This window comes from Ursus arctos, unplaced genomic scaffold, assembly GCF_023065955.2.
Source record: "Ursus arctos isolate Adak ecotype North America unplaced genomic scaffold, UrsArc2.0 scaffold_6, whole genome shotgun sequence".
Classification (NCBI taxonomy): Eukaryota; Metazoa; Chordata; class Mammalia; order Carnivora; family Ursidae; genus Ursus; species Ursus arctos.
The window spans coordinates 70879525-70903790 of NW_026623078.1; the positions used below are offsets into that span (position 1 = coordinate 70879525).

The 24266-nt window shown below is 47.1% G+C and overlaps 1 protein-coding gene across 2 annotated transcripts in view; it reads right to left on the reverse strand.

The window, feature by feature from the left end:
• Nucleotides 1-200: 200 nt before the first annotated feature.
• ANXA13 (annexin A13) overlaps nucleotides 201-24266 on the reverse strand; it is a 54539-nt gene continuing 30473 nt past the window's right edge. For both annotated transcript variants that reach the window (XM_048212656.2, XM_057308012.1), the window contains 9 exons: nucleotides 19238-19332; nucleotides 15841-16011; nucleotides 13507-13540; nucleotides 13111-13190; nucleotides 12441-12509; nucleotides 11922-12023; nucleotides 7368-7443; nucleotides 3894-4006; nucleotides 201-897 (listed from right to left, as the gene is read on the reverse strand). In XM_048212656.2, the coding sequence (XP_048068613.1) occupies nucleotides 778-897; nucleotides 3894-4006; nucleotides 7368-7443; nucleotides 11922-12023; nucleotides 12441-12509; nucleotides 13111-13190; nucleotides 13507-13540; nucleotides 15841-16011; nucleotides 19238-19332 (860 nt within the window). In that variant the 3' untranslated portion in view covers nucleotides 201-777. The remainder of the gene's footprint in view (nucleotides 898-3893; nucleotides 4007-7367; nucleotides 7444-11921; nucleotides 12024-12440; nucleotides 12510-13110; nucleotides 13191-13506; nucleotides 13541-15840; nucleotides 16012-19237; nucleotides 19333-24266) is intronic.

A 24266-nucleotide genomic window follows, 5' to 3' on the forward strand; every position in this document is an offset into this window, starting at 1 on the left:
TGCATTTCTCACATATGTTTGAATTTCACAAGTCTTATATTTCTGGGACAAGAGCCAAAACTAATCAACCCAGTCTTTAGAAAAGCAGCTGATGGGGGCATAACCCACTTTAATTACCATTGAGGATTTAAAATTGGACACACAGAAGGAAAAAAATTTTTAAAGATTTTATTTCTTTATTTGAAAGAGAGAGAGAGAGCGAGAGCATGCACAAGTGGGGTGGGTGGGGAGGGGCAGAGGGAGAGTGAGAAACAGACTCCCTGCTGAGCAGGGAGCCCGACACGGGGCTTGGTCCCAGAACCCCAAGATCATGACCTGAGCCCAAGACAGATGCTTAACCGACTGAGCCACCCAGGTGCCCCCACAGAAGGGAAATGGATCAACTGGTTAATTTTGTCTTCCCTGTACCTTAACCATTCAGTCTTTACCACCTCTATGTGATACATATTCTTCTGAATGTTTTATTATGAGTGTAGTTTCCTTCATCAACAGCTAATTTCATTTGTGCTCTGAAAGCATTCAGTTCGCCACGCTAAAGGGAAGCCAAAGGGCAGCTCAGGAACTGCTAAGCCAGCTTTCAGGGTGACCTGCCCAAGCGTTTGGAGGCTGCTGCCCTTCACCTAAACAGCTTGGCCTGGCTACAGTAGTCAAGCTGCCAAGAAAATAAGCCAGGACTCTTGAGTACTTTACGTGCTGGAGTCACATTTACAAATCTGGTTTGAAATGGGCTCTTGACAAAGGTGGCTCCTCCCCAAGCTCCCACTCTTCTGGCTCGGTTCAGTGCAAGAGGGCCACCAGCAGCTTTTGGAAGTCCCCAGAGGTGTCCGAGCGAACCATGTCAGAGAGAGACTTCTGATACTTCTCTTGGAACTTTACTTTGATCCCCTGAAGGTCCACCTGTAGGAGAAATGACAACAGCAATGAGGACAAGAACATTTATAGCGTGTTCACTGTGAATGCAGGCAGGTACTGTTCTGAAAACATTGTATTCATTTGCTCATTTCTGTCTCAAAACAACCCTTTGAAATAGGGGCTATTATTCTTATTCTATGAATGGGAAAAGGAAAGCACAGTCTCTCTCTCTCTCTATATATTTGTTATTATATATATTATTTATTTTTATTATTATATATTATATAATAGTTATATATTATAATATATAACATATTATAATTATTATATATAATATAATATATTATATAATAATATATAATATAAAATAATACATAAATAATATATATCATTTATTATTATATATTTATATATATTATAAATAATATATATTTATATATTATATATTTTTATATATATCAGAAGAATATGTATCACATATATATTTATCCTAATATAAATTTACATATGAATACCAAAACTTGAACTTCATATGATTTTTATGTATTACAAAATATTTTCCTTTGAGTTTTTCACAGTCATTTAAAAATGAATCATTATTAGATAGCAAGCCTGTACAAAAACAGGCAGGACTGCGGGCCACAATTTGCTGACCCTCGCTGAAGGGTTAAGAAAATTATCAATACAGAGATTTGAAATGAAGCTTTTTTTTTTTTCCTCTTGTACCCTGGATCAGCAAGGCTATTAGGTCCAATCAACAAAATTCAAATGAATATCAATCTGTGGGACTTATTTTGAACCTAATTCATTGATAGCTTGGAAAACCTGGATCCTGGAGATGGGCAGAAGACTCAGAAGAAAAAGATTGCTCTGCTCCAAACACTCTTAGAACCTAGTAGGGGAGACAATACTTGCACCAGAAAAGATGTCAGTACAGAGAGAACACAGCATGTCTCATGAAAGAAGCACAGAGCTTTCTTTAACAAGGTGTTGTGTTCTTTTTTTGATTTATAAAAATTTAGACCCTATCGTGCATCCTAGACACATCCACAAACCATCCCTTGGGTTTCTGGTTCTTTTTCCTCCTGCCTCAATCGGAGGGATGAACTAAGGGGGAAAGAAGATGAGAGCAGAAGGCAGGAGAATGAGGGATGGTGCGAACTGGATGCTGAGCAGGAAGGAGACTCCAGCAGTGTGTCCCCTGCCCCCCTGGCTCCGCTACTTGGCTGGGGGAGGGGCAGGACAGTGGGAGTCAGTGGGGGTGGGGTGGGTGGGAAAGGGGACACTGGGGCTGTGTTCTAGTACCAAGAGGCTTTAGGGAATCGATTAGGGGATCCGGCCTGTGCATCTCATTGGGCCTGACGCATTCTGACAGAATGGTCCATATGCGGAAATGACCCAGGATATGTGGCCAATCCTAAATGGGACAGCATCTTGGAATGATCACTCCATGGCTCACGCGGCAGTGAACGTGCAACCCCCGTGAGCCCTCCGAGGTGATCCAATACCCTGGGGTCTTTCAGAATCCCTGCCCTGCTCCATCGCGCCCCTGCTTCTTTGAGCCTCAGGATCTCGCGAGACTTTGGTGGGGTTGGGGGTTGAGTTGCTAAGGGACGGGGAGACAGACACCGCAGAGATCTGGAGAGAGAGGGCAGGAGAAAGCGAGAACTCAGGAGGGTGGCAGAGAGGCTAGGAAAGGGAAGGAGGGGGGATCAAGAGAAAGGGACTGGAAGCGAGAGAAAACTCTGAATAGTGGAGGAGGAGGAGAAATTCCAGGAATAGAAATGAAAACGAAAGAACGGTCCTGTTGCTAAGTTATATTTTAAAACGGTGTCAGATGTTAAGTACTATTTGTCAAAAGCCATGGGGCAGGATTTGGGTTGGGATCTCTCCCCCTTCAGTTAACAATTTTTTTGAGGGAAGATGTCTGTGGTTTTTCCAGGGCTCAGTTACACTTCATTCTGCAAGGCTTCTCCTACTGCGGACGAAATGCCATGTCCCCTTCACTTTGTCCCGCCTTCACTCTGGGGCCCTTGTTCCAAAGCATCCGCCGGGAATCTTGACAGCTGCTCCCAAGCTTTGGGCTCCTCATCACCCTCTTTCTTACACTCAGGCATTCTCGAAGTGAGGCGGTATCCCTGGCTGCTCCCAACAGGACAAAAGTGCATTCTTAAGAGGGCGAAAAGAACCTTAATCCTTTTATGTAAAAGTACATATGTATACACACACATACATAGAGAGAACATAACAGAATAAAGGAGGACACTTGAGGCAATGAGCACTGGGTGTTCTATGCAACTGATGAATCGCTAAACTCTATCTCTAAAACTAATCATATACTACATGTTAATTAATTGATTTTAAGTTAAAAAAGAACATACCAGAATATAGATGTATTTACGGAACAAAATATACACATACAGAACATTACAGCATATGTATGTAGAGAACAGAAACAGATACAGAGTCTATCTGTGGTGTTAATGTTTTGGGGGGAGTGGTGATGAGGAAAAAATGGGGTCCCAAAAGGTTCCTTAGTAGGATGATTGATAATTAAAAAAAAAAAAAGTTTGAGAAAAATTGTCTTGTACTGACACGTCTTTTGTGCAAAACTGGGCTTCCGTGGTGTGCTCACTGATGGCCCAGCTGGGGAGCTGGCCGTCATTTGCTCATCGTCTCTGCTGCTGGGTGACCTCGTCTGCCGTCAACCTTCCAGTGTCTCTGTTTTTTGTCTTCCTTAAAATGGAGCCGAACGTGGCTGTGTTACCCAGAACGGCTTGGCCAGGTCCCCTCTGCACAGGCCACCAGCTCTCCGGAGGCACAGATGGCAAAAATAGAAGTGACTACCATTATTGTATTTTTATAAAAAGAAACAGATTGAAGCATGGCACAGTGTCTTCCACAAAGTCTGGGCAGGCAAGGGCTGTCTCTGTGTTACTTTTTCTGTAAATAGACCCTGAAGAGAAACTATTCGTGGATGACATCGGTGGTGGCCAAAAGAGAAGCGGCCGCCCGCGTCCTTGGAGTCGAGTGTGTCTTACCTCAGCCCTGGTCACGATGATGTGAATTAGTGTCTCCTCATCAGTGCCTGCACCCTTCATGGACTTGTACAGACGGTCAGCAAAATAGCCCTCTTGGTCCTTGGCGCACCGCACTGCGTGGGACGAAGGACAAGAGAAGGTGAGGCTTTTCCATGTTGTGTAACATGCAGACCCTCTGAAGGCACAGAGCTCGCCCAGAGTGTCACCTGGCTGGCCCTGGAGTGGACTCAATGGTGAGACAGATGTTTGAAAGGAGCCCGACTTCACCCTCTAATGGGATCTGGAAGATTCCCCTGGCTCAGGGCATCTGGGCTCTTCAACTAAGAACTGAGTCAAAACCCCTCCAGCGGCACCTCTGCTGGTCCCTGAAGACCCTTCAGAGGAGGAGGGACGCTGGGGCCACCCTGAGGCTCTCCCTGCCGAGTGAGTTCGTGATTCTTACCAGCAGAAGTAACTTTTCTTATCTAAATGAAATCTCTGATGCTGGCTTTGGGTTCAGAGGGGAAACACGGGTTGGCTGGCGACACTGCTGTCATAAAACTTCATAATCTTGAAGACTCACTCCGCTGGACTGTGGCCTACTTTCCGGGCTAAACAACCTTCCCGTCTTTTGTTTTTCCTCACTGGGTTTGCTTTGTGAGTCTCATCTCGGAATCTTTTCCAAGTGCCCCACATTCTTCTTGGTTCTCCATCTGGGCTGTGGCCGGATGGAATGTTTGATGCTGTCTACGGACCACCTTCCTGTGTTCCTGCTAGTTGCTCTTTTCTGGTCTTCCCCTGGCCTGCCAGCTTTGATGTAATCCACAGATTAGTGAAGCATAGCTCTGATTCACCAATCAGGCTAGAAAGCGCCGCTCTCCTCCTGGGGAGAGATCATTGTTCCTCTCCCCACCTCCCAGGGTCCTGTGGGCCCATTGTGACAAATGTTTTGGGGGAATGAACCCTTTACTCTTTAGCTGTTGACATTTACCTAGAACACTTCACATTTTTGGTGTTAGTGATTAATAACAAGGAATCCATTTCGTGTAAGCGTGAAATGTGCATCCTTAATATGTCCTGTAATGGGAACTCATGTTTCCAGGTAATTGCCTATATGACTGATGCTTATGAGCATTGGAAAGGAACAGGGTTAGGGAAGCAGTGCCTAGGTGGGGGGAGGGGTCTGTTTCTTTCTTTTACACTCTGTGTGGAATCTGCCAAAGTTTCAGTGGAAAAGAAAAGCCCAGCCTCAGGTGTCTGACCTCTTTATCCTAAAAACAATCCCAAAGCTGTTGGATTGGGGCAGTTGTGGGGAGAACCTGTCAATTTGGGGAGTAGCATACTGGAGACTTATTTAAGACCCTCCCCGGTGCAGGACTCATTGATTGTCCGCCTAATGTCCGGGTGTTCCAACCCTTCGTAGGGTCTTCTCCCCTGACATTCCTTCTTCCTGCTATTCTGGGAAGAGAATCCTCAACTTTTCTATTGTATACAGTCTACGCCTGGTGAATAACGTCTGTTGTTAGCAGCAGCAGGAATCCCTCAGGAGTTTGGATGGGGCTAGCCAGGGAAATGGTGGGGCTAGCGCTGTGGCATGGAGCCAGCCACTGTGAGGAGAAGACGGCCCCTTGGGGGAGCTTGTACAAGTGTAGCTTCTGGCCCCCCAGCTTGGAGATTCTAACAGGTAACCTGGAATGGGGCCCAGGAAACTGTATTTTCTTGTATATCCCTGCAGATGATTTTGATGCCGGTGGTCCGTGGAGCCCACGGGAGGAGTGCTGCCCTAGAGGCCGCAAGGTTTAGCCATCAACTGGCATCTTCATGAGTCAGGTATGAATAGGGTGGGGCGTGTCTAGAAAAGAGAAGTCTGAAGTCACGTTCTACAATTTGTGTGCTTTATACTCGAGGTTGTTTCTAATCACTTCTAAGTTTGCTACCAGTGGAGTGCACCGAAGTCCTGCATTTCATGGTCCCCATCTCCAGGGACATGGCCTTTCCTTCCCCTGTGCCCTCTTTACTCTGGTTGTTTTTGTTTTTATCTTTACTGTAACCTAATCTGTTGGTTTGTGAGTATCCACCATGGACTGTAAGCTTTCTAGGAGCAGGAACTGGACCAATTTACCTCTGATCGCCACACCTAGCACGACCCCCAGCCTGGGTTAGGTGCTAACTAAATTTTAAAGAATGGCATGGCTTTATTAATAATAATAATAATAATTTTGATAGTGGTTTATTGCCATTAATACTTAATATTAATGAAGATTAATAGCATCTTCTGACTGAATTCTGGTATTTTCCTGATTTTATGGGCTGCAAGCACAGAAAGGATTTGGAGCTTCTAAGTCAGGCCATGAGTGGATCTCTCCATCCACTTAAGAGACTCATCTTGGAAGCCCTGAGGACAGTCGTCCATGTGTGTTCAGTGTGGGTCAGGAGTGACACTAGGGATGTTTAGGTCTCTGGACATCATAGTAGGGGTCCTACTAATTTGAATGCAAAAAGAGGATGGATTAAAAAAATCAATTGCTGACATTGTTCAAAAAATTGTTTTAAAACCCCCACAAAAAAACGAAACAAGAAGTTTGGCAGATAAAGCACATTTTTTAACTTCCAGGGCTGCTTTTTCGGTTCTTCCTCTGCTGGGGATCTGTCTTTCCATTTCTTGTGCTATTTGGGACGGTGCCCTCGACTCCTCACCGCAGGAGCATGCACAATGGACAATGCCTTCACTCCAGGGCTTGCGGAAAGGAAAAGGGGGCCTGCCAGACACAGCGCCACGCCCATCTTTCTGCTATTTCCTGCCTCTGGGCAACACCTGGAGAGAAGGTCGTGGTGTTTGCTTGGCACAGGAAAGGTCTGGTCTCCCTTCCCACTCTTGCTAAAGAGACCTCATTCATTCTAAATGTTGAAGGGAACCAAATGGAAAAGAACACCCTCAAGCCATCAGCATGTGCAAAAACTTGTTCGTGGACTGGAAACCTGGCTGAACCACATCGTGCTCCCTGAGACTAGACAATGGTCCCAGGCTGTTGACAGAGCTCTTGTGGACCCACCGTCTTAATGGGACTGTCGTGGATGCCATAGTGCATCCCCCAGATGCCCTCTTCACGACCGAGGCACTCATTCCAACTGTTGCCTGCTGGCTGCTCACAGCTGAGTCCCTCCCCAGGAATGCCCCCCCCCCAAGGAGCTGATTACCCAGGGTTGTAAATGCTCCCAGGGTACAGCTGGTGTCCACTGGTTGCTTGCTGAGGGGTGCAAAGAACTGGCCTCCTGGCCTCCTGGCCTCCTGGCCTCCTGGCTCCAGGGCTCCGTGGGGGACCAGCAGATCTCCCACTGCAGCTGCATCACGCTCGCTCTCTCCCTTACCCAGCGCTGCTTCGAGGTGTGGTTCCCAAAGTACTCCCTAAAATCTTCCCACACGCCAACCTCTGACTCCAAGTGTGATTGCAGGAAGCCCGACCTAAGGCAGGGACTTGCCCCAGTCTACTTTACCAAGAGTTAAGTAGGCCTTCTGCAGATCTCCTGACGTTTCTGCTTCAATGGCCTCTTCGATGTCTTTGTCGATGAGCTGGAGAGACAACCGAAGGCCAGTCGTTATTCCAGGCTTTGCTTTTGTCTTTGGTACTCTTGGGATCATTTCTCTACAAAAGGCATTGGACTCTTCCAGATTTGGTCATGTGGCTTGAAGGAACCTATCCGGCCCCGTGCCTTACATGGCTGGGGATGATAGCCCCCATTTGAATGGAGGCTCTCAGGGCTGATGACTTTTGACCTCTGGGGGGTCAGATTTGACCCCAGTGAGGACCACTCCCTGGCCTATATGCTCATCTGTAAAATTGGGAGTGGGAGAACAATGACTCTATACTGTAACAATAATTCTTTACATCTATAAAATAGTTTGGTTTCCCATGTGTTCTTAAAAGTCTTTTTGCTTCCAATTTTCTAGGAGGCTGTGGTGGTAATCATCTTACCCGTACCGTTCTCATCTCCCGTGTCCTGGGACTGGGGACTCAGCCACCCACAGTTTGGGTGAAATAAGAAGTAGAGGCTGTGAAGTTCATGATAAGGACTTGGTCTAATGTTTCGGATAGAGTGGGGCTGCATGGGCTGGGGCCAGGGGCTGACTATGTCAAAATGCCACTTTCCTTCACTCCAGGGTGATTCCAGCTGATCCTATATTCACCGCCGGCTCACATATCACTCTGCACAGCATTCCACGTTAGGTTTCTTTCCAAATATTTACAGAAGCTGAAGTTCAGAGTAGAGGGTGACTATGTTTCATGCAAGGACCACCTGGGCCGAACTCAGCGCAGGCACATAGAGAAAGGAGGGCTCTTTGTTGGGTTTGGGGAAATGCAGTTAAGCATTAAGAATACTGAAACTTCTTTCTTAGAAATTGTTTTTTGAGGGTATGACAGAATTGTGGTTCCATAAATAATTGGGGCCTTTGGGGACACACCAGTGGAGTGTATGTAGCTTATTCTGAAAACACAAGTGGATAAAATATTCTTTGCAATGCAAGCACAGTAGATGTGGGGGAGGGGAGGAGGGTCGAGATTTAATGCGGCTCTGTTGCTTGATCTCCTTGTCACGGTTTGACATCTAGAGGTCTGGTGTGGGTAATGGACCTAGACGATGGGGATTGGCTGGGGGCTTTTAGTCCTGTCCCTTCCTTAGCTGTTCCCAGCCTCTCTTGGGTTTGATGTGGGAGCTGGTATTTCCAAAGGGACTGGTCTCACTTTCCCACGAACAGGGTTCTTGTTCTGTAGGCTGAGATTGCGTTTCAAGAGGACATCTTGTTCACACAGGTCTGCATTTACTAAAAAAATAATCCTCACATTAAAGCGCTTTCTGTTTCTATTGTTAACCCTGGGCCAGAATAGTGCACTAAATTTTCTGTAGGATCTCAGTCTGTACAACAGATCAAAGCAGGGAAGCAGCTGTTCTGGGGAGGTGGGAGAGGGCTTCCCTACGCCAGCCCTAGGCTGTATTGCTAGGTTTCCGCTATCTCCGTCTTTTCGTCACACAACACCAGGGGGCACTGTTCACAGTGCCCCCTCTTCTCTACCTCTCTCCTGCCTACAGCCCCCTCCTGGGAGCTACCAAGGCACCTCCAGGGGCTCCACGGAGGAAATGGAAAACAATGGACTGGCCCAAGCTATTGTGATCGCCTTTGCAAATGGCAGGCTTTTTACTGCAGTTACTGGAATACTTAATTCTTAGGGGGCTCTTTAGACAGATCAGGTTTTCTGATCTTAGTACAAAACACATCGCCGGGGTGGATTCCAGACAAGCCTCAAAGGCCTCTAGTTACCAGTAGCTCTGCCTGTGGGGAGACTATTAGAAGAATAGGGGAGACATTTCTTTCCTTTAAAACCGATTCACCCAAAGAGACAGCATTGCCACAGCAGAACCCTATGCCCTCTGGCTTGGGCCTCAGTGGTTACAGGGCTAAAGGCTCTGGAACAAGCTTCGAAACACATAAAGGTGAGGGGAGAAGTGGTGACAGGTGTGGTGGGGACACAGTGCGCCTGGGCTGTTGGGAATGTGTACCTACAATTTATATTGAGCCCTGTTAGAGACTTACTTCAGCTTTTTTTTTTTTTTGAAGATTTTATTTGTTTATTTGAGAGAGAGCATGAGAGAGCACAAGCGGGGGGAGGAGCAGAGGAAGAGGGAGAAGCAGACTCCCCACCGAGCAGGGAGCCTGATGATGTGGTTTTCGGGATTCGATCCCAGGACCTGGGATCATGACCTGGGCCAAAGGCGGATGCTCAACCGACTGAGGAGGGGAGCCACCGACTGAGGCCGACTGAGCCACCCAGATGCCCATTACTTCAGCTTTTAACTACACAGCCTTTCATGTTCGGTCAGCTTTGGGACTGTGATGTTCTCGTGTGGCGTAGCAGAGCTGGGGAAGTTCAATTGCTTGGTCGGGATTTCTGAGCACGTCAGTAGTTAAGGCTCACACTTGGAGGGCAAATAAAGGGTAAAGCCCTTTGCCAAGTAAAACCCTATGCCAAAATAAAAACGCAACTCTATGCCAGGACAACCTATGCCACATAATATAATCCTGTGATCTCATGCTAGCAATTTATTGCTTTTAGCCTGAGACCCATGTGAAAACTTATGAACCAGGGTCTTGAGATCAGGGTGAACTCACAAAAATCAATGATAAAGATCAAGACGAATGATGTTCTGGGAAAGCTTTTGGAATGATGAGTAGGTAGTATTTTAGAGCTAGTTTCATGTAAAGAATCATTAAATCAATAAATTATCTTATTGTCCATTTGAGCTTTATTGGACACTGTTGGTTCACATTCGGAGAAAATTAACAGTCGCCTATGTTTACTGAGCACCTACTGCATGCCAGGTACTAAGCACTTTACTTCTATTACCTCATTAATTAATTACTAAGCCTATGAAGTAGGTACCGTTATTATCCCTGTTTTACAGTTGGGGAAACTGAGGCATAGAATCCTTAATAACTGGCCCAAGGTCATATGGCTAGTAGTCTAGAGCAGACCTTTTAAATTTTAACATGCGCCAGAATCACCTGGAAGACTTGTTGAAACATACATTGTAGGACCCAAACTCCAGAGAATCTGATTTAGGTCAAAGGTGGGGCTGAGAATTCTCTCTCTTTAAGTAAGAGAATTCTCATTTTTAACATGTTCTCAAGTGATACCGATGCTGCTGTTTGGGGATTAATTTTGAGATCAATCGGCCTGAAGAGTATCCTTGCAGGTGATCAGTAGTTCACACACCCACACACACATTCACATGCTCACATATATGTGTGTTTCCATAGTCATCACCAACGGCAGCCATCCCCAGAAACTCCATCCACATCCCCAGCCATGTGGGAAGAGGGTGTAGGTCATGGAGAAGGCTTCCAGCTCAGAGTCTACACATTCCAGGAGCAGAGGCCAAGGGAGTGCAGGGTCAGCTGGCTTTGATCATGACTCCGGGCACGATTTGAAAGCAGAGGGCCCTCAAGGCTTATATACAGTAATGATAAAATTCCTAAGCTTTATTGTCTTTTCATCTGCTGGCAACACATAGGAAACACTATTTCGAGTGAGGAGAAGCCAGCTCCGGCCGAGGTAGAGGCTCGGGCTGGGGAACCTTGCCGTTCTCATCCACTCTCTGCTACCGGCTTGCTGTGTGGTCCTGGTAAGTTACAGATGGCGCATTACTCATAACAGACGTTCCTTGTCCAGTTGTAGGTAACAATGGCTGCTCAGCCTACATTATCGTTCCTGTATTGTTGTGCCATTGAAATGAGATACAGGGCACAGAAGTGCTTTGAATAGTTAAAAGCACTCTGCAAATATAAAATGGGAGACAAAAAAATCTGATACTCCACAAAAGCCTTCTTGCAATTAAAGACTGATTTTCAGGGCAGGACTTGCCACGAAATGCCTTAAAATAACAACTCATCTTCTTGGCTTAAAGTTATCATTAGGTAAAACATAATTGTACAAAAGTAATTTATATGCGTCTTTTCAGGAGTGTATCTCTGAGGTATATGACATCTGTCGTGGGAGTGGTAGGCACCTTGTTAGCCCAGCTCTAAATTGGAATAATAATGAGAGTATTCGTGTGCTTTCCACATGCCAGGTACTATTCTGAGCCTTTTACATGTATCTTATTTAACTCTTGAAACAACTGTAAGAGGCTGTGATGATAAAGATTATGGTCCTTGTTTTACAAATGAGGACAGAGAGGTTAGGTCACCAGCCAGTGATAGGACCGGGACTTGAACTGGAAGCTGACTCTAGGGCTTTGATCCTCAACTTGGCTCTCCTCTGCTTTTCTAGTCTCTGTTGTAAAGCAGGGTTTCCCGACCTTGGCACAAGTGACAGCCTCAAATGTTTCCAGACGTTATCGAATGCTCCTTGAGTTGGGGGAGAAGCAAAATCACTTCTGATTAAGCACGGATGTTGTCAAAGACCCCCATCGTTCCTGATGCCTGCTCTTGACTTCTTTTGGAAACAAGCAGCTTTAGCGTGAACTCCGTTACCCTAGTACTTGTTTACTTACAATTTGGTAGGCTTGGAAGGTGGCTCTTAACTGCTTGTGGCTCCTCTTGGCCAGGACTTCATTGAAGGCGAGCTCGTCAGTGCCCCAGCGGCCTTCCCCTGCCTTGTGGGCCAAATGCAAACATTTTGAAGAAAGCCTTTTGCAGAAAGACGGACTATCCTGTTCTGTGACCAGACCTCCCTTGCAGGAAATTATAAAATATGCACTGACTAGAAGTCAAATCGATCGACTAAGTGCTTGAAGCCGCTGCCCGCGAGTAACGTTCACATATTTCTTATATTATTTATGCCCTCCCTTGTTCCAAAATGGATCTGGAGTGGTCAACTCTGGAGCGCAAGAGGAGGAACAATTCTTACAGGTTCACGAAGACCGTGTCAATGAGAAAATAATCTAAAGATCATAGTTATTTCTCAAGTAACTCCCATTTTCATGAAATAAAGAAACGTTTGTTGAAAATAGCGCTAAGAAGTTTGAAAAGAGAAAAAGAATTTGCTGAGACTGGCACGTGTGCGCACTTACTTCATACAGATCTTTGGCGTCCTGACCAGCTAGATCTTTGTCCACGTCATCCCCTTCATCACGATTAGCCTAGAAAAATGGACACATTGTTATTAACTTGAGCTCCTGCTTGACCACAGAAAACAAAAAGAGAAAGTCCTGGAAAGCTGGGGGTGATCTCAGGAGCCTGGCAAAGCCGCAATGCTGCTCTTTGCTGCCATCTTTAGGGCACGACTGATAAATAGAGTAGCTTCTGTGGCCGCGCTTGTGTCTTCTTTCTTGTAAAGCCAGGGTCACTCACAAACCCCAGGGACCTCGAAGCAGGCTGAAAGCAGCCTCCTGATGTCTCCTAGAGTGACTCCGTTGGAAAACTAATAGTCTTCCTTTCAAAATATCACATTTCACCTCTCGGAGGTTCCCGGTGTCGAAGAACCCCGAGACTTGGTCCTGGAAGGTCCTGGAAGTCTAATCTAAGCCCTTTGTGGCAGGCGGAATTCTAGGATAACCCCGAGCAGCCCAGCCCTTGTATGATCCCCTTCCCTTGAGTGGGGGTGAGACCTGCGAATATAAGCTGTCACCCCCATGATTATGTTATGTTAATATACAAAGGAGGTTTTTACAGATGTAATTAAGGTCTATAATTAGCTGAGTTGATCAAAAGAGATGTTCCCCTTGGTGGGCCTGATCTTACCTGTAGCAAGGACACCAGAATTTTTTTTAGGTTTCCACTTGTATCACCTTTGACATCTGATTCAAGGCTCCTGTCAAATACTTTGGAAGAAGAAAAAGGGAGGGGAGAAAGCAAATGATTTCGTTTCCCAGAGGTGTTTTGAAAGGAACATTCTTTTTTTAAAATTTATTTTATATTTTTAAGTTTTTATTATTTGAGAGAGAGCGAGCACAAGCAGGGGGAGCAGCAGGCAGAGGGAGAAGCAGGCTCCCCACTGAGCAGGGAGCCCAACATGCGGCCTGATCCCAGGACCCTGGGATCAGGACCTGAGCTGAAGGCAGGCGCTTCACCGACTGAGCCACCCAAGTGCCCCAAAGGAACATTCTTTACCCAAAGTCAGCACAAAAAATCACTTACACCTTTGGTAGGCTTCCTTAATGGCGATGATCTCCTATGAAGGGTAACGAAAGAAAAATCATTACTCCAAGGTGGGGTTGGTCAGTAGGAGCCCCAGAGAGGGAAGCGGCCGGAGCCTGTCTCTGGACACAGGATGCCTCCGTAACTCCCTCCAGAGGGGGACCACCCTCTGGCTCGGGGCCTGGAGGTATGAAAAAACCCCTCCGTGCAAACAGTCCGAGCCACACAAGCAACAGGGGCAGACATTCTCCTTAGTTAAAAGCAAGGCTACGAGTGGCAAGCTGACATCTGGCCACCGCCTCACCCCGTCCCACGTGCCCCTCCCCACTCGGGTCGCCCGTGCCACGAGTCCAGTGAGCACCTGCCCAGGTATTCGTCTTCGCCCTTGTATACAGATAGACGTGCTACTGAAAATACATAGAATTGTTCCGGGAACGTGTTAGCAAAGTGCGATACAGTACGTGTTGGTCGTTGACTGATTTTTTCACTCAGTAAGACATCTCGGAGACCCGGCTCTGTGTAACCTAGTGTTTTGTAAGTGGGTACAAAATGTTCCAGCCCACAGTCAGTCGTCGTTTACTCCCCCAGCCTCCCGACGGATGGATGGACATTTAGGTTGTTTCCGATTTTTCTCTACTTGAAACAGGCTTCATCCAGTAAACGGTATGCTGTGTGCGGGAGTGCAGGCTTCTCTCCAGGGTGCGTACTGGGAAGACGTGCTTTGTATTTCCATGACGTGAGCTGAGGGGCACCCTCCAGAGCTGCCTCAGTTTACATTTAAACCAGCAGCGTCTGAAAGCAGGCGTTTCCCCAGAGCTTCACCGGCAAGCTGTTTGAGAGAGTCAGCGGGCAGGCTGGGGGGAAGGTGGTGGGGACAGGGGAAGGTGAGGAGCCCGGGGGTGATGGGGGGACATGGGGGCTGGTGGGGGCTGACCACTTGTGGCCATGCAGTTCCTCTGTTCTCCTCCTTCCAACCTACCACCAGGATCTGCCTGAACCTGAGGCCTGTTCTCTCCCCACTTTTACTGTCAGATCGATTTGATTTGGGGAGGAAAAAAGAGCTTGTTTGCTATTTGAGAGCAGGGCTTGAAGGAAATTAGACTGAGGGGGAACCACATGTGGTCAAATAAGAGAAAAGTAATGACGGGAACCTTCTTGCCCCCATATTGGATGCCTCCTGGTTGGGACTGTGGCGTTTCTGGAAGGTGGGGGATGTTGCATTGGGAACGCTGGATAACTACTGGACCAAACTGAGAGCATCCTCCTTTACTGACCATTCCTCTATGGCCCAGTCCTGAATGGAAACTCCTTGAAATGGAGGGTTTTTATTCTCTTGTGGAAAGAAGAGAAGTCCAGGGTTGCTTAGGAAGGGGTTTGGGGGTTTAGGCTGTAGCTTGGAGCATCGCGATGCTTCAAGAAATATGCCGGGCAGCACGGGCTGAGCAGAAGGAACCAACCCAGTGTCTTCCGCACTCAAGGCTTTGAAAATAGCATTTTAGCATCAGAGCTCCGTCGAAGCTTTTCCTTGCTGTCTGCTCCAAACACTGCTTCTGTTTCCTGTCTGGAGGCTTCAAGAATGTTAGGACTTTCTGGCATTTTCCTTGCTGGACTTCCCCATCCTACATGGTTGTGGAAGAGGGAAGGGGTCTCCGAATAATGATTTGTGGACTACTCTACTCTTGATGAATTCCTTGGGGCTCGTGGCTTCTGGAACCAAAGATGAATGGGCTTCTACTAAAGCCTTAACAAAGGCTCTTTTCAGCTCCTGAAATGGCAGTGTGTGCCCAAGGGACGAAGGGAGAGGTCTGCTGAAAGAAGCAGAGGGAAACCTCCAGGAAGGTGCTGGCAGCCAGGTGGGGTGTCACTGGGATCCCCTCTGCACCACCGGCCTCCATGCCTCTTTGCAGTCCTTTTTGTACTCCATGTTAGATGACAGCCGCAGACACGGCAGCTGCACAAACATGTGTAGACCGGCATTGCATTATTCTTGCCAGAAGACACATAAAGTCAGTCTGGGAAGAGGAAAGCAGAATCTTGCCTCTTGCATATAAAACTATGCATTCCTTTAAGAAAAACAAAAGCTGTGTTGACACAGCTGTTCTGGAAGGATCTATTCTGTCAAGCCAAGGGCAGCAGCACCAAGATTGACAGCCAGAAGATTGGGAGAGGGATCTCTCCTGCACGGGCCAAGCAGACACATTTCTGTCCAGACGCTCGCTCACCCCCTCGAGTGGAATGTACGGAGTAGTTTTCCTTCTGGCTGCTGCAACCGTCTCTGACGGGCATACGGATGCTCCCTCAGGGACTGGGGCTGAGGGCTTGGCTGGAACTCACCTTATTGGTTCTTGTGCACAGGACCTCGATGAGCACTGCCTCATCTGTGCCCAGACCTTTCATGGCCTTTTGCAGCTGCCGGGCATCGTACTCGCTGGGGCGGTCCAGAAGGGCCAAGGCTGTCTTCTCAAAGTTCCCGCTCAGTTCACTCTTGAACACCTCCTCCAGGTCCTGTAGGAAGATATCAAGAGCCCTGACTGGGGAATGGCCCAAAGCAGAGGGACAAGTGTCGCTTTCCCCACTGCATGGCCTCGGGGTCAACAGGAATGCTGCCATGGACACATGGGGAGGGGGGAGGGGACAGAGCTCTACGGCATGAGGGACTTGCTCTGGAGGACACTGGTGGTAGTCACCGTCCTAGACAGGGACCTCCTATCCATCTTGTCCCCGGACTGGCAGAGCGGCAGCGAAGACCCCTTGCTCAGGGCTGGAGACCCCAAATATGAATCACAATAACAAGCAGCATTTGCCGGACATTTTAGGGTTCAGAGAGCCTTCTCGCCGATCTTCAGAACAGCCCTGGCAGGAGAAGGATCGGCATTATTCCCATTTACTAACTTAAAAAAAAACAACAACGAAGGACTCGCCCCCAAACACCTGCTTGGCTAGAAAGGACTGAAATACGGGTTTGTTGTCTCTAGGGAAATCCGATCATTTTTCATCCAAATGGGAATGGGTTTGAGAGCGAAAGGGACAACAATAAAGTAGCCATCATTGCAGGGGCACAACGGGAATAAACGGGGACCATCCTGGGCACGCCAGCTGTACACTCAGTGCGGTTAACTTGTTAAATCTGGCAAGGGAGACACGTGGGAAAGCTCTCAGGTAGGGAGAAGAAATGAAGTATGTGAAATGGCCACTGACACCTGTTTGTAGCAAGTGTCCATCATCACGGATATTTTCTGGCAAGTGCCTCTTCTTATAGGTAAACTGCCTGCACCTACCCGTGTCCCTCTGACATGATGGGTTAATGATGAAAGGGACAAGAATTGGCGTTCAGTCTACATAGAGTCGCCAATGCCCCCAACTTCAGAGAAGGACCTCAAAGCAGGACCTTCATGTTCACATGGCCCCTTGTGGGTCAGACCGGGGGGCCCCTGGAGCAGCTAACATCTTAGGAACCCAAATCACAGCACGGAGTGGGTCCGGCCCCTCAGCAACGTGATATGATGGCCAACGACACGGTCACAGCAGCCGTGTGACCTTGGAAATGTACTTTCACCGACTGTCCGTTTCCTGCTCTGGAAAATGGGGAGCTAGTAAGACTCCTCTCTTAGGGTTTTTGGGAGAAATAGCCGAGACAATCCGTGTCAAGCCCGAGCACAGTGCCTGGCACACTGTAAGTGTTCGATGACTATTATTATTATTCCAGGCTGAAGGGAACCTTCGAAGAATGGGCTAATCAACTGTTTCTCACATGAACCTCTGAGTTCTGAGCCTGGGAGAAAAACCTCGAAGATAATGCCTGAGGAGGGGGCTCTGCAGTCTCATGAGGGGGCCTCCCTCTTAAGGCAGCTGCTCCATCTAAGGCTGCATCCAACAAAAAAATAAAAATAAAATAAGATAAGATAAGATAAAATAAAATAAAATAAAATAAAATAAAATAAAATAAAAATACTGCAGCATCCAGTGAAGGCAGGCCTGCGGTCAATAGCCCCAGTGTGGATCCACCCAAAGACTGGACCTGTCTTTTCAGGTCAGGTGGGCATTGCAGAGAACTGCAGGGAAGAGAAATCCCAGCTGCCTACCCTTCCAAGCCACAAGCATGAAAACAAATCCCTGTGTGTTTACATTCTGTTTGGACACAGAAGCCGACTCAGGATATCTCAGCTCTAATCCTGGTTTTCCTGCTCACTAGCTGTGTCACCTTGGGATGCGTGTTCTCTTTGGAGCTCGGTTGACATGGGGACCTACATTGGTCCCTTGCCAATGTCTTCGAGCTTCAGATGCTGTGATTCCAGACCACCTCCTTGGCAGTCTGGGCTGTCTGAAACAGCTGCGAACTGGTGCGTAAGCAAACGGTGGGCACGTGTTGCTGTTGCGAAGTTTGGTGCTGGAGATGCCCACGTGGCCTTTAGTTGAGCCCCTAAGTCCTCGCCTCGAGCTCATTTACTCTGCTTTCCCCTGAAGCGTAAGAAGCCTGATCTGACTTTCCTTGTGGGTAGGGTGGGGGTAGACATAGCACTTGAGGGGCTGCTACAATGAGGTATGCCGACAAGGATAAAAGTTCAATGTCATTCAACTCAGTTCCATGCAGCTGAACTGAAGACTCACTTACTTTCATCAATGTCATCAAGGAATGACATTGACAAGCCCGACTGTGAGGAGAGACGCAGAAAAACTATCAAAGCACAGCCATCTGGGCCATGGAGTGTGGAAAGAAATAGCTCCTCTCGTGGCAATGGGCTCTTCAGAAGTGGATGCTGGACCTGGAGTCAAAAGACTGGGATTGGAGTGTCGGTTCTTAATTTCTTACTAAATGTGTGATTTTGCAATGAGTCATGCACACAGAGAAGCTGCAGGTTTCCTCTCTGTCAAATGGAAACAGTCAAACCTAGGATCGCTTCCCTTTACTGACAGGTGCTGTCATTAGCCTGCTTGATTCTCTCAGCAACCAGGGAAGGGAGGTAAATTACCATTTTCATTCTGGATGTGAGGACACCAAGGCCTAAGGAGATTGTTGCCTGCCCAGTGTCAAATAAGTAAGAAAACCTATCTCTCTGTCTCTTTATACAGAGAGGGATTGAAACTGTAAAGGTTTTATAAATATGGATTCGAATACAGCATAATGATTAATATTCATTTTTCATGCTAATAATTCTAATGACATTAAGAAAAGGTTAAATTGTGTTCATCCTATGTTAATAAAGAAAATAGCCTAATGCATACTTAAAGATTTCTATATGTTAACACCATCAGCAACAACAAAAAGAAGGAAAGAAAAGACACATAAAGAAAGAAAACGTGTGTTCATGCTTAATGAAATGGAGGTTTGTGTTTTGTTTTTGTTTCTGTTTTTTAGTTTTCTGTCGCAATCACTTATGAAGAATGTATCATTCTTGAAGACCAGTGAATAGATAAAGAATTCTTGTATGAAAACCCACCTATGAAAACTGGTTCTCAAGTCACCGGCCTCTCTGTACGTTAACACGTAGAATTGGTCCAAATGAGTGGAAAAATGACAGAGGGATTAATAGAAAAAGGAAGTCAATTTTCAGAAGGAGTTAAGGAATATTGATTTTGTAGGCTCTTAAGTTAACAAGGCAATTTCAGTTTCTCTGTAATCAGTTAAAATTGTAAAGAGTAGTCTTATCTTGTTTTCTCTGGAGCTACTCAGGAAAGCTTTAAAGATACAGGCCAAGCCCGTGAGCCTGCTTGCGAGGACCCGTGGAATCACCTTGCCGTACGTTGCCTTGTACTTCTGCTTGATTCGTTGCCTCTCATCCGATGTCCGGCTTGATAACAACTCAATGATGGCTGCTTCATCAGTTCCTAAAGTGCGGGAGAAAGACACAAGGCCAAGAGTGAACAAGAAAGAAGATGGAGGTTGACTTTAGTCAATTCTCGGGAAGCTAGGGCTGTGGTCAGAGGCTTTGGTGGAACCTAGATGGACCCTTTAGCTTTAAAGTCTTGTGGAGAAGTGTCTTCTTCTCACTCACTTGACAAATATCCACGGAGGCCTCACACTGCATGAAGCACGGTGCTGGGCGTTGTAGCAGAAAGAGGAAAGAGTATGGCCTTAATTTCACTCCTAGGTATATATTCGAGAGAAAAGAAAACAAATGTCCACACAAAACTTGCACCCAAATGTTCATTGCCGCGTCATTCATGATGGCTAAAAGGTGGAAACGTCCTGAATGCCCATCGATGGGCAAATGGATGAACAACTGTGGTATACCCAGACAACAGAGTATTACTTGGCCAGAAAAAGGAATGAAGTACTGATGCATGTACAATATGAATGAACCTTGAAACATCATGCGAAGTGAAAGCCAGTGACTGAAGACCACATATTATATTATTCCATTCCTACGAAAGTGCGGAATAGGGAAATCTATAGAGACAGAAAGTAGTGTGTGGGGATGGGGTGGGTGCGGGGGTAATAGCTAAAGAGTAGGAGGTTTCTTTTTGGGGTGATGAAAATGTTCGAAATCGCAGTGAGGCTTTCACATACCTGTGACTATATTAAAAACCATTGAATTGTACACTTTGGGTGAATTGTATGGTATGTGAATTTACACCTCAATAAAACTGAACCATCTAAAAAAAACCAGTATGGTCTGTTCCTTGGCCTCCAGGTACTTAAAACTGAGTGAAAGAGATTAAAATATAGGCCCAAATTGCTACAATATCAAGCCCACCCATAACCTTGTCAATCTCAAGAGAGAAGTCCTAATGGGACCCATGATGGGTAGTTGCCTCTTTAAACTCCTGACTATTATATCTTTAAATTACACTCTTTCTAAAAAGTTTTTTCCCCTGATGCTCAAAGTAATACATACACATTGTAGGCAATTTGATTAGTACCAAAAACTATAATGGATAAGGAAGAAGAGGATATTCTTTTTAGAATATCCTTTAGAATATCCGTGGAGACAGGACTGGAAAGATGATCCGGGTATTGAAGGCATGGGAATGAGAAAGCCTATTTAAACAGCAAACCCTGAATTAGATTCTTCAGCCTGGATTCAAATAATGCCTCTCGCCTTACTGACTGTATGATATGTATATATACACACACACACCCCATTGACCCTTGAATAATACAGGGGTGAGGGGCACCAACTCCCCTTACAGTAGAAAATTCATGTATAACTTGTGAGTCTTCAAAAACGTAAGACTTAAGTAATAATCTACTATTGACCAGAAGCCCTACTGATAACATAGTCAATCAACACATTTTTATATGTTTTGTGTATCACATTTTGTATTCTTAGAATAAACTAGAGAAAAGTAAATGTAAACTGAGAAAATCATAAAGAAGAGAAAATACATTTACAGTACTGTAAAAAATCTGCATGTAAGCGGACCCATTCAGTTCCAACCTGTGTTGTTCAAGGGTCAACCATATATAAAGATCTCACTAAGTCATTAAGCATGTGATTTTGCTGATGTTTTGTAAAGGAAAGGGGCTGAATGAGTTGATTAAAACAAAAATGTTATCCCCTTCTGTTTTTGCTGGCAGAGGCTGGAGGTGTTTCCACCCATGTCTCGCCCTTGCACCGGTCCTCACGGCAGGGTTTGGGGTGACAGGGATAGGACAGCTGTGTGCCGGTCCTGACACGGCCACTAGCTTTGTGTCCTCAGACTGTCCCTGACGTCTCAGGGATTAGTTCCACCTGGACCATGCTGGAAAGGCCTAGCTGTTTGATTCCAACTGGAGAAACAGAAAATTCGAGGATGAGCTCACCTACGAGAAGAGCGGTGATTAATCACCGCCTAGTTACGGCTCAGTGCGAGCGCTGTGATTTACGTTGTTTCTCCGCAATTTTTCCTTGCGGCCCCACCTTCATCATGGGTATCCAATTACTTCCCCTGTGACTTTTTTTTGTTTTAAACTTCTGAGTGCCAGAAATCTCACTTCAGAAGGGATTTCTTTTCTCATCAAACTCTCCTGAATTGGCCCCCTTCTTTCTGGGAGGGCCTCTGCCTCTCACCCCTGGGGCCCTGCCCGTGTCATCCTTGGAAGGAGCCTTCCTGCCTCCCAGGCGGCCCATTCACCAGCTTGGGCCAGCCAGGAATCTGGGGCTCGTCCGTGGCTCCCTCTTTCCCCTCGCCCCACATCCAATTTGTTACCACTGGGACCTCACTACTCCACTTCCTTGGTGTCTCTCAGAGCCACTCCTTTCTCTTCACCCTCACGTCGGTCACGTTCCTCAGCAGAACCACGGACCCCAGATGGGGTTCCGGCCTTACACACACCTTTTCCGACCGGCATTCACTGTCCCCAGAACGTGTTTGTGGAGGAGCAGCTCACCCGCTCATTCTTCTGCGTCAAAGCTTGTAGCATTGGGCCCTTCAACTCCAGACTTGAGTCTCAACGCTTCAGTGGGGCCTATGAGGCCTTTTGGAGTCGCTCCTACTTGCCTTTCAAAGTCATGTCCCTCCTACCCATCCTCTTCCAGGTTCTCCATAAACCATGGGCAGCACCTAGAAACGAGCAACACTTCCTTTCTCGCCCCTGGGTCTTTACGTGGGCTCTTCCCTCTACCTGGAACACCTTTGTCTTGGATCCTCACCTTCGCTCCCACTCCTCCTTTAGGACTCAACTCACTGCACTTTCTTGGAACAGATGAGGCATTCTGCCTTCTGTGTCCCTCACATGGCCCGTTCTCTGTCCCGTCTCTGCCATGTCACACCGCACGTCTCATGGGACAGGGGGGTTCGCTCACTGCTATAGCCACAAAGAAGCCTCTCAATATTCATCAGATGACCTGCTGAATGCTTGGATACTTAAATGCATGCAAATATGGGCGAATGAATGAATGAATGAGTGAGTGAGTGAATAGAGACTTTCGCATAGCATTATGAGGGATCTTGTCTCTGCACTGGTGTAAGCTGCGTGTGCCACTTGCGTGGGCTCTCTGTAGCAGGGACCAATTGGAAATCTTCTACTCTGATGCCAGAGTCAACCCATATCTGGATAATTTAGGAAAGTCAACATTTTAAAAATCATGTTTTTTAGATTCTCCTTCCTGGAATGCTTTAGAAAGTGAGACCAGGGACCAAAGCAGTTCTGGGATGGCTCCGCAACAGCCTAGAGATTGGGGGAGAGCCTGGAAATAACCAGATTTCCCTCAAGCCCTTTGAATCTGGGGCTCAGGTTTATCCTGGGAGCCTTTCCCACTACCCGACCAAGAAGTGATTTACTGAACAATGACCTCATTTTACATTTCACAATATGTGTGTCATATAAGCAGTCTGTGGTGCTGAACAATTTCCTGTAAACATTTACAATGGTTTGAGGCCCTGGGGCCAGTCCCCAGTGGTTCTGGGAAAGACTTCTTAAAAAACAAGAAGGGACCTCAGCTCTGCCTTGTGCATCGGACAGTGCGGAGTAATTATACAGTAGAGGTCAGGCCCAGGGTGATCGCCAGCCTTGGGAGTGCCAGAGGGCCTCCTCACTTTTTTTCTCCGGCAATTTTCTGGGAGGAGACTGAGCTGAGTTCCAGCAGGAGGGAGGTCGCTGGGTTTGAAGTGCCCTCTGCTTCACACCCGGGGCCCTTGTGCCACGCGAGTGATCTGGACAGCACGCTGGGGGCTGGGGCTCGGCTGCACACATCAGCCCCAGCAGCCTGGCCGAGCTGGGGGACGGTGGGCTTCCCAGGCCCTCGGTGTCTCCTTTGCAAAGAGGGGTGCAGGGAAGGTGGAGGAAGCCACGAGTGGGGAGAACCTTGCCTGCCAGTGAGGGTCATTGCTTTTCACTTGCCCACAGTATTCGTTTCCTGAGGCTCCTATAACAATGACTCCAAGCTCTGTGGCTTAAAACAGCAATACATGTCCTCACGATTCAGAGGCCAGAAGTCTGAAATCACGATGTCAGCAAGGCCACATTCCCACCAGCCGCTCTGGGGTCAAATCTGTTCCTCACCTCTTCCAACTTCCGGAGGCTGACAGCAATCCTTAGCTCAGCTTCTGGAACATTACTCTACTCTCTGCTTCGGCTCCACACAGCCTCTCCCTGCATGTCTGCTTCTCTCCTGCCTCTCTCTTTCTTTTTTAAAAAATTTATTTATTTATTTATTTAAGTAATCTCTGCACTCAATGTGGGACTCGAACTCACAGCCCCCACGATCAAGAGTTGCATGCTCCACTGACTGAGCCAGCCAGACGCCCCTCTTCTGTCTCTTTTAAAGACACCTGTCAATGGATTTAGGGCCCACCCAGGTAACCCAGGTTGATCCCTTCTCAAGGTCCTTAACTCACATCTGCAAAGACCCTTTTGCCAATTAAGGTCACATTCACAGGTTCTAGGTGGACATATCTTTGGGGGGGGCGTGACACCTGGTATGCCCGCAGTGATGAAGAACACAGGCCACCCAAGGGTGGGCCACCTTGCGGCTCATACTGATCTAATGGGCCTTGTGGGGATTTGGGATCTGAGCTTATCATTCAAAAGGAGCAGACTAGCCTGTAATGAGGGCCAGAGAAGCTCTGAGCACCGTGAGGCCTCCTGACCCTCAGCCCCTCTCTGTAACGAGGCATTATTAGCCCCATTTTGCAGTTGAGAAGACTAAGGTCATGGCGCCAGTAGGTTCCAGAGCAGGGGCTCAAACCCAGGCCCAAAGTTCATTCCCACGCCTGGCGAGAGCAAAGAGAACTGAGCTCGGGGTCACAAGATCTGAGTTCTGGGCCTGGTTCCCCACCAGTGTGGCTTGAGCGGCGTTAAGCCCCGTGGCTCTCAGATGGATGAGATTTTGCCCCCA